The 10,935-nt window shown below is 39.9% G+C and overlaps 1 protein-coding gene across 4 annotated transcripts in view; it reads right to left on the bottom strand.

The window, feature by feature from the left end:
- Nucleotides 1-484: 484 nt before the first annotated feature.
- The window catches only part of LOC121276887 (multiple PDZ domain protein), a 413,889-nt gene continuing 403,438 nt past the window's right edge, over nucleotides 485-10,935 (bottom strand). For all 4 annotated transcript variants that reach the window (XM_041185496.1, XM_041185497.1, XM_041185495.1 and 1 more), the window contains 5 exons: nucleotides 9,465-9,587; nucleotides 8,006-8,110; nucleotides 7,685-7,797; nucleotides 5,846-5,969; nucleotides 485-3,485 (listed from right to left, as the gene is read on the bottom strand). In XM_041185496.1, the coding sequence (XP_041041430.1) occupies nucleotides 3,339-3,485; nucleotides 5,846-5,969; nucleotides 7,685-7,797; nucleotides 8,006-8,110; nucleotides 9,465-9,587 (612 nt within the window). In that variant the 3' untranslated portion in view covers nucleotides 485-3,338. The remainder of the gene's footprint in view (nucleotides 3,486-5,845; nucleotides 5,970-7,684; nucleotides 7,798-8,005; nucleotides 8,111-9,464; nucleotides 9,588-10,935) is intronic.

Here is a 10,935-nt window from a genome sequence, read left to right as displayed (position 1 = left end):
AAGCAGGCACAGTCAACTGATCAGAATTCCTTCAGTTTCTGTGCCCATGCTGGATGACATGATGATACCAAAACAGAATTCCTGGAGTTCGATTACACGGCAATTCTCCTATATTCTCACCATTACAAGACTTACTTGTTATTTATCTCATTGCTGCTTTTGGAATCTTTTGTGAAAACTGGCTGTTGTATTTGTTTATGTAACAGGAGGCCGTGAACTTCAAAGCTTTTTGACTCCAACACCCTAAAGCTGGTCCAAATCTGCCGAAGTAGGGATATGAACTGCTGTCTGTGCTTTGAGTAGCTCAGCATTATCGCATAGGTAAAATTTAGTGTTTGGGGCAAGAAAAGTTGAAAACTGATGAAATCAAAGTGGGCATACAACACATTATTTTAAAAAAAATTATGGCTACTATCTTTGTCACACAGGTAACTTATTGTTTTTACATTTGTAATGTCAGTGAGAAAAGTGATCAAGTCAAAAATGGCTGTTGTAGAACATTTATTTTTATTCAAACACCAATGACTAAGTACACTTCTTAGCATTATAAAACTAAGTCTTTACAATTACCAGGACTAGTTACTATTAACAGAAACATGACTGAACACTACTTTAAAATCAAAAATAGATATACTTAAGCAGATTTTACACACTAAAGTCTGATTGTAGACAGCATATAAAAGAAAAATATCCTAAAATGACTGTGTGTTACCCAGGTTTAGCTTCAAATTCTTGTCCATTGAAGTTGCTAATCCAAAGGAACAGTACCATTGAAACTAAATCCAGGAACTTTGATCAAATAATTGTAAAGAAGACAGCTATAACATTTATCTTTTAGGTTTATATAAATATATAGTAAAATACACTTGGTTAGTGTTAAAATGCAATATTTATCAAAATACACAATTTTAACCCAAACACTATTTTAAATTGAGTTATAATACTGTTAATTTCATATGAATAGATTTGCATCTTCATCTGTGGACCGTGAATTGGCAAAAATTAATCAGCTGTCTTTTATAGAATCTGCCCGATCCTCATTCCATTGAAGTGAAAGGAATAACAACTGATGGGCTTTATATAGGGTAAGTGATTCACTTTGCCAGATTACCTGCCAATTTGTGAAGACAAAAATCCATCCCATGGAGGAGAACTTAGTTTCTATACTGAGCTGGTTAGCTCGGTGCAGTCTTAATACACTGTTACAGCTACTGAATTTGCTTGGTAAGCAGCAGACTTGGGTGAAAATATTTTTACCCCATACGTTTCCAAGAATTCAGGAGCAGGCACAGTCAACTGATCATAGCTAAAATATTTATCCAAAATGCATTTTTTGGAACTGCAAATCTTATTGTACATAGTTCATTTTCCCCCTTTCTTCTAAAAAAAAAACCCAAATTAACTGATCATTCAATTCATTGCTGTTTATGGGATCTTGCTGTGTGAATAATGGTTGTTGTGTGGATAAAGGTCGCTGTGATTTAGTTACATAACATCCACTGGGGTTTAAATGTGTCGGCGCTCGGTTTCAGGCATGAAGGAAAGGATGCAGGTTCAATGTGCACCTGAACTGGGAAGCTCAAAGCAGGCCTGAAATTGAGTTCAGGCTCATCAGTCGACTTGCTGGTGCCTTTGTGGGCAGTTTAACCATTTTTTAAAAATTGCTTTTGGTCACATGCTTTGCCCCAGGACCAGGTCCTGGGAGGGAGATTGCAGAACATTAAAGGAAAGGGGGAAGAGGACAGAAGGCAACTGGGATACTGTAGAGTCGCTACTGCTCCTTATAGTTCCACAGCAATGATTTTGAATTTTTAAAAAAATAAGATCTTACAGCTCCTGCTCTGTGATATTGAATATTGGTGAAGAGCCTATAAAAGACCTTCAATGCCTTAGTTACACCATTATAGTCACCCACCAGGGACGCCTGAAAAATCACACAACCTAATTTAATTGCTGAATTTGATCATTGTTGCACCTGCAAAATGGACATAGAGATCCAAACTTTACCTCACTTTATTGTAAAATAATTCAATCTGTATATGAAGTATTTCTGCTGTTTCCCACACACTTGATAAAGCACTGTATAAAGTTTTTTCTTGTTTTTATCTGATTATCATTGCCATGTTCACCCCCAACTTGATATAATTTCTCCAATTTTCCTTTCTGAATAACACATCGAGGAGTTAAAACTTGAAGCTAAGTCTTAAATAAAACCTGCACTCTCTCCTAGGACTTAAAACAAATATTTTTCCTCAAATAAGCCAATTTCAGCATAATCTAGTTTTGATAACAAAATGAGCTTGATTTCTGCAGCACAAGAGATTGAATTGTTGTTTATTTCCATTCTTTGCTACAGCTCTTCCATAGTACATAACTATTTTCAGGGTGCAAAGAAAAAAAATTCACAAAAGGGCAACCACAGCTGAGGGAGGCAATTCAGTTCATCCAGCTCAGCTTTCCATAGAAACCTATCATGAAATCTGATTGTCTCTAATAATTCCAGAGTATTGCCTCCTCTACTGCCATTCTAGATATGACAGTTTTTAAATAGTACCTAGAGATGATCCATCATAATCAGCTATTTCAAGATAACTCAACGTTTCACAGAAAAAATCTGTTAATAAGCTGTAAAATGTTAAAATCTAATGCAGTTAAATTGCAGCACATGTAGCACAATTTCTTCACTGAAATTGCTCAGTGGCAGGTCCCCCACCACATAACAGACATACTGAGACAACAAATGCTTTATTTAATCCAATTAACTGTTCAACTGCAAAATATTTTGTGATAATTTTAAAGCAGAAAGCAACAGAAATTACATAGTAATTCTTGAACTATGTTAAAGCCTAAAATGGGCGAATATGTAAATTTGGGAGCAAAATTAAAAATAATGTTGCATCTGAAAAAGTACTGTAAACAGCATGTGGTATCAAGGTAAAGTAGTAATGTATATCCTAGAATACAGCTCCTGAACATGATGTACATAAATACTATGGCAGCCTGCTATGTTTTTAAATTTCTTCAATTTCGCAACACACTTTTTCATGGTTATTTGATTTCAAATTAAAAATAGAAACATTTAATTGACACTAGCTAAACATTTAATCTTTTTCATCCGTTTCTTATTTAGCCCACAGGGCATATTTGTAATATTGTCTTTCTTTTTTGAAGAACGCCTTTGCACATTATCTAATAGTCCTCAGCAGAAGAAAGCCATATATTACAAAATGCACTCTATAAATTTAGTAGAGTTGTTAATTAAACACAACATCCCATTTCAATTCTTATTCATCATGTCAATATACTGAGCATTTGAGTCTTCCCTGGAACAACATACATTAGGAAAGTACTGTTAGTGTAACTGTCCCCTTTGTGCGCTTCAGAATACCAACAGCTTCTTCATGTGTAACACCCTCAAGGCTTTGCCCATTGACAGCAATTATTTGATCTCCACGTTTCAGACGTCCATCTTCAGCAGCTGCCCCCTAAAAGTTAAAATATCTTTAGATCAGAATGGGTTTACCATGACATTATACTCATTTTGTAACTCATGAATCTGCTAAATGATGTATAATAATCTGTCAGATTCGAGTGATTAACGTTGTATCTAGCTTAATTTCTTTTGTTACATGATTGCATGAAATTGATACTTCTGCCACAGTGAATTATGCAGATACCACAATGTGGTTCCAAGTGAATTTTCTGGAATACATTCATACAGCTTGTTGCCTCCTGCAATTAAGAAACAAACTTCTGCAAATTAATTTTCCTCCCATTCCTCCAGGTTAGCTTTCATGGATATTCATCAGTATCACTCCCAAATAATTATTCATCATATCTGAGCCTGGTAGTGACTGTTGACAAGCTGTTTAGTCACACAAAGCATTTTCACATTCTGTCTCCAGATGCACTTCAAGGCTATACCTTCCACTATAGTTAACTGGATTGTATTAAGAGCTCTTTCCCTGGCTGATTTCCCTCCCCACCCACCTTTCCCCGCATAACCCAGGAACATTGAGTTCAACTGTAGGATTCTTACTCACTGCCCTAGCTGAGATACAGTAGCTCAGCCAAAGGGCTTTAATCAAGTGTGAACTATGAATACTTCTGCATTATGGGCAGAATTTTATCTTAACAGAACTGTACAAAGTAGGGGTGTTGCTGGCTATGGGTCAGGAACCACAGTATTAGCATCCAGTTTCCGGGTTTACTGATAAATTAGCAAAGATGGGCAGGATGACGTGCTGAACCTGACAAAGGGGAGATTTCTAGTTAACACGACCTTGGCAGGAGTCAGAATGACTGGACTGTACATTCATTCCTGATGCTTCAGAAACCACAGGAATGAAAGGAGACCTGGGAAGGCTGTCCCCAGGTTTCTGACTCTGAACTGGAGATCCTGCTGCTGGATCAGAGTGACTAGTGAGTACATGTTTGCTAAGGAAGGGAGGAAGAAGTCAGCCTCTCAAATGAAGCAGGCATGTATGGCAGTGGCCAATGAGGTGAGCAGCAGAAGTGTGATCCCTTGAAACTGGAGACACTGCCCCATGAGATTCAAGGACCTCTGGAGATCAGGGAAGGTGAGTGGTGTAACTTGCTCAGGTGCCAAGCCCCATAATCTCGCCTTTTCATCATTTTCCTGCACTACTCAGACCAAAACATCTTTCAGCTCCACTCATTTCTCTCTCTCCAGATGCCTCCTCTCATCCCCATCTGGACAGTCAACACACACACTCACCCTCATCTTTGTGCCATTTCACACCCATGCCTCAGCCGCCCATCACAATTGTTGTCCATCCTCTCTGCACAATCTATTTCTCACACTCACAACTCTAGTTTCTCTCCTTGCAGGAAAGTGCAGGTCTCCAAAGAGAGGCAGAAAAGTTGGAGAGGGGTGAGGGCCCTCCAGTGACAGACACCTTGATGGCCACTGGCAATGTGTGCCCACCTGATCCATCAGGAAGGAGGCCTTGTTCCAGGAACCTGCAAATGTCAGCAATGTCTGGCCTGAAAGCCTGCGCCTCATTAGGCGCTGGTTCACACATGTCAAGAGAGTGATTCTCTGTCTGTAGACCCTGTGTTGGGCTCTTGCTTCCTTTAACCTGGAACTCTGTGTTCTTCCCCTTTGTCCTGTGGAGTGGCATGTAACTGAGGAGAAGGCAACTGGCATTGCTGCTGATGTTGCTCCTGCTGCTTTTGGCACTGTTGTGTTGCTCCTTTTGTTCTTCAGAGGTCCAAGATAAAGCTGCATAAGCTACTTCCATGCTGCAGTGAAGGCTGATAGCAGGGAAGATCAGATCAAGGTGAGTGAAGTGACTTCACCTGTTAACCAGTGAAATTGCTGTGAACAGCAGCATCTCATGTATGCATGGCTGCAGCTCTTCAGTTTCACTGCCTGAAGGCTTCCAAGCATGTCAGTTTCATTGAAGAAACAATCCCTGCTAAGCGGTCGCCTGGTTGACCATAGCGAGTTCCACATACTTTGGGAAACCTGTCGCTGGCTGTTAAAATCAGAATGCTGGATTAAATTCTCGGTTAATTGGGGATTTCCATATTGAAATTATTTGGCTGACAGCTCCACTGGAATTTCCTGCTCGCCTGCAAACCCACCTAAACCCAGAATTTGGTGAGATCATGTTGGATTTCTGGCCTGATGTCACTTTTTGCGGCTTTAGCGCCCTGCTCCCACTTGAACCTGCCCCTTGTTGGCAGTTGAATTATTGACCAATGCCTCAGGTTAGTTTAATGATAAATTAAAATGCATTGACATGCCTCTGAGCTGTATGAAAAAGACATAAACAGTACCAGAGCTTCAGAATTCAGAACATTCTCACTGTCTGCTTACCTTTGCAAATACTGTCTTGACATAAATAGGCAGGTCTCCATGAGGGCTGCCATATCCACCAACAATGCTAAAACCTAGACCATCAGCACCTCTGTCCAAAGTAATTGTTTTATATTGTGGAGGACTGAAGGATAATAGAAACAAAAATGTTAAATAGTGCACATCATTCCCTCAGCCTTTTCCTCATCCCAACCCCACCACATACAACCTCGAGTTTAGTTTTTTAAACTTCATAATTTTCTGGGGTGGTGACATTGTTCATTTCTTGGGAAAGCTCCATGTTATTATCCAAATAAGATAAATAAATATTGGTAAGAGTGAAGCTGCTATCTTTGGTCCCTGGCACAAACTCTGCTCCCGAGCCACTGTCTCCATCTTCTTCCTAAACCAAGGGTTTTCAAACCGTGGGTCGAGGCTCCATTACATGCGCATGCAGGATTCTTAGCTTTGAGGCCCTAGGGTCTTCAAAATGGTTGTGGGCAAAATCATTAGACCCTGCTCAAAAACTCTCCTTCTCTCCTAAGAACATAAGATATAGGATCAGGAGTAGACCACATGACCCATTGAGTCTGCTCTGCCATTTAATATGATCATGGCTGATCTTGGGATTCAACTCCATTTTCCTGCCCACTCTCCACATACCTTAATTCCCCAAGAGACCAAAAATCTGTCTATCCCAGCCTTAAATCTATTCAACTTATCTCCTCACTTTGCTCAACAACTCTGTACTCCAACCCTTCCCCTCTGGGAAGCACCAATTTTCATGCATGGGGTCACAGTGGGAAAAATATTTAGGAAGCACTGCCTTAAAAACAGTCTGAGGCTGAACCAGACTGCTTGCAACTTCGGTGCCACAGCTGATACGAAATGAACTTTCAACTACTTATTCACACTAGTTGCCTATGTACACCTCTGTAACATCTCTCCATTCTGTCCCTGCCTCAGCTACTGAAAACCTCATCCATGCCTTTGTTACCTCCAAACATAACTATTTTTACATATTGCTGGTTGGCCTTCCACACTCTACACTCCCTCAACTTGAGGTAACCCAAAATTCTGCATTCTATGTCCTATTTGCACCAAATCTCATTCAACCATCAGCCCTGCTCAATGACTTGCACTGGCTCCTGGTTAAGCAATGCCTTCATTTTAAAATTCTCATCTGTATTTTCAAATTCCTCTCTGGACTGCCGCTCTTTCTCTGTAATTTCCTCCAGCCCTACAATCCTCCAAGGTATCTGCACTCCTCTAATTCTGGCCTATTGAGCTTCCCCAATTTTAATCATTGGTGGCTGTGCCTTCAGCTATCTAAGCCCTAAACTCTGGAATTCCCTCCCTAATCCTCAATTTCCTCCTTAAAGACACTCCTTAAAACTCACCTCTTTGACCAAGCTTTTGGTCATCAGCTCTAATATCTCCTTATATGGTTCAGTGATGTATTTTGTTTTATAAAGCCACTTTGAAGTGCCATTGAAGGTGCTATATAAATACAAGTTGTTGTATGTCATGTGAAACTTTATTCTCTCTTCCTATTTAGCTCTGCAATCCAGTCTTCACTCAAAAGAGAGGTGGGGATGAAATCATCAGTATACATGTGGAACCTGACATTGTATTTTCAGATGGACTCCAGAGGTTGTGGTATGGGAGCAGGAATAGATGCTATTCCAGGAGATTTGCTGGTTATGAATGGAACCAGGCAAATGTTGTTCAATGCAGCCTTTATTAAAAATCGTTGTACTTGATGTTGCAAAGGACGGTATGGTCTACACCAACTCCATGCTTCAGTTTTCTAACAATATTTCTACCATGTATTGTGTGCAGTAAATACAAAATACTTACCCTAGGTCATCATGAAGGATGCTGCTTGCTGTCAGCCCTGAGAGAGAAAGTGTAGTTGCAGTGTGTTCCTGTTGCTGACTAGTCATCACACTAATATCACCGCCTGCAACCACCTATGAACAATCATTACAGCTGGATTTAGAAAGCGTAGTGATGTAAGGGAATTTTAGCACTGTAACAGTCAAATAATGTAAGAATATTCTGACAGATATAATGGAATCAGAAATAAAGTAGATCAATCCACCAATCAAGATCCAAAAGAAACAAAAGATTGTTAGCAAATGGTAAATTCACACTCAAGTGCATGATGCTTTGCCATACCTGTAATTCTATATGACCTGAAGCACTCTTCAGTATGCTTACAGCCTGGGAATGAGTCAAGCCTTCTGTAGGTTTCCCACAAATACTTACAATCCTGTCTCCAACCTATATTTAACAACAAAGAATTAAAAATTAATTGCTCTTACTGCTTGTTAATATATCTCTTGGATTGAAGTTACACTAAATATCTCAAACTGGTATCTAATGAGTATAAAGTACAGGCAAGAGACCTGAATTATGCAATCAATTGCCCACAGACTATGTTTATTAACGACAAAGAGAACATTTCAGGATAGCTTGCTGCAAGACCTTCAATGCTAAAATATTCTTTTTGAATGATTTCCTGATCTACGCTGGCTGTGGTTGAGTTTTAAACATTGAAATTCAGTTGTAATTTTTTTGGGGGGGCTTGACATTTGCTTTGATAAATATTAATCCATCAGGATAACATCACTCTAAAATAAAACAAAGTTCCATGTACAGATGATACCCATTTGCACAGTGAATAAAGTTCAGCATAGAGAAGGCAAAGAACACACAAAGCTGTTATGAGTACTGAGGTGCCACTTAAATTCTGATGGAAAAAAATTCTACATTTAACACTATAGTGTTGTAATGTTTTAATAAGACTATATCCTAATATTTAGATAATCCTATATTATTGAAAGCTACGCTTAGGTTATTCTTTATATTAACTTTTTGATATTTAAACCAGGCAGCTTGACTCTGATTGGTTAAGGCATTGTCCTGAGAAATGAACCAACCAAATGGCTGTCATTTATTTAACTGAAACAGACGCAATGTGTGTACATGGAAGAGCTATGTGCTCCGTGTGCGGGTGGGGGGAGGGGGATTCCCTGAGCTGATAGTGCGCTCTTTCGTGCACGAAAGAGCGCACGCGTCTCCCTGAGGCTAAGTGCTACCTCAGGGAGATCTGCTGTACAGTTAAAAACTCTGAAAAATAAGAAAAAAAAATTTCTCTGACATGTCCCCTCATGTGACACTGTCATATAAGTTGGGACATGTTCATAAATACAGTTTAATTACATTTTTTAGAACCTAAATGAAACCTCATCCTGCCCGTGGATGAGGTTCCATGGTTTTTCAAATGCCCTCCAGGGCTCCTGGTCTGGCCACCAACCTTAAGGTTGGACAGGCAGGTCCATTAATTACTTTAATGACTCTGTCAATGGCCTCCATTGGCCATTGACAGGCCGGTGGGCGCACAGCTGATTTTGCTGAGCCCCTGCCTACCTGAAAATTTAAATGGAGTGGGGTGGCATCGGGAGTTCCGCTTGACGTCATCCCACGTCGGCGAGCGGGCACCGCCCAAGAAATCCTAGCCATTAACTATTTATGATAGATGTTGATATGAAAATAGGAAAAATATGCATACAATAGAAACTTCTGAAATAGTTCTCAATAATTGAACAGTCAAAAATTAAAAATACAGACTTACCCGCAGCTTCTGGGTCTGGGCTGCTACTCCATTTGGCTGCATCATTGCAATGAAAATGGGAACATCTCCAAGAGGACTACCTACTCCTCCTGCAATGCTGATTCCCAGCGAATCAATCGGCCCCTATTATCACCAACACCACATGAATTATAATTTGGAGGAAATAAAAAGATTTACACATTTATTCATAGATTTAAAAGGGGTCTTAACAATGTTAACAAATGGGACTGTTCTTCCGCTGTAGCAGTGTCAGTCTTTGCAAATCTCATTTGCCAACAATCTCTTTTTCTCTCATGATAGTCTATTATAAATCTTTTGCACTACACTTACCTGCTTCCACTTATACTACTACTAATACTCCTATGACTATTGTTATGCTCAGTATAAACGTGATATTGAATATCATGGAATGCATCATACTTTGAGAAAGCAGCCACAAACTTTGTTAAGATGGCTGAAACTTAACATAAGATAATGGACATTTAAACTGTGAATAGCGACTCTGGGGCCATTGTTTAGTTAAACATGGGCCTGAAAAAGGGAACTTTGCAGCCACCTCTGAAATTTAAACATCACATTGTGTAAGGATGAACCAGTGTTTGAGGAATATGGAATCTATAGACTGTTGGCCTCAGAATTTCAAATTGAACAAAGGAGACTATTTGAGCTCAAATTGAGTGAATGACCATTGTCAACTGCTATTGTATCATGGTGGTCTGGTCTCCAGAGTGTTAACCTTGCAGTCATGTGATGACAACTACTTGCCAGGGACTGCAATATAATACAACCTCAACAAAGCAAATGTGTGTGTGTGAGAGAAACATCTGAAGAACCAGGAAACATCTGAAACAGCTGAACCAGTGTTTGAGGAATATGGAATCTATCTACACCTTTGGGAAGAGCAGTCAGAGAGACAGACCTGCGGGAGATACATGGAGTGGAGAGAGAATAAATACAGCCTGGGGAGCGCAGCCTGCATCACTCACCTTCGGGAAGAGCAGTCAGAGAGATGGACATGCGGGTGATACATGGAGTGGGGAGAGAATAAATACAGCCTGAGGAGCGCGGCCTACATCACTCACCTTCGGGAAGAGCAGTTGGAGAGATGGGCCTGTCAACTGTTCGGAAGCGGCCCATGCTGAGTTTGAAAGGAGAGTGAGAAACAACATATTGTGACATCACAGGAAAGAATCAATTTGATTGGTTGGAGAAGAAGCTAGCTGTTTGGTGACTATCTGGTGAGCATCCAGTAAGTGTTTAAGATTTATTCTATTCCTAAGGTTTGAATAAAGTAGGAATTGTACTTTTTGGTAGGTAGGACCAACTAAATAATTTTCTCCTTGGATAAAACAGTGAGAGTTCTGGAGATAAAACAGTGAGAGGTCGGGAGATAAAACAGTGAGAGTTCTGGAGATAAAACAGTGAGAGGTTGGGAGATAAAACAGCAAGAGTTCTGGAGATAAAACAGTGA

This window comes from Carcharodon carcharias, chromosome 4 (genome assembly GCF_017639515.1).
Source record: "Carcharodon carcharias isolate sCarCar2 chromosome 4, sCarCar2.pri, whole genome shotgun sequence".
Lineage (NCBI taxonomy): Eukaryota > Metazoa > Chordata > Chondrichthyes > Lamniformes > Lamnidae > Carcharodon > Carcharodon carcharias.
This window is presented reverse-complemented; position numbering and strand designations above follow the sequence as displayed.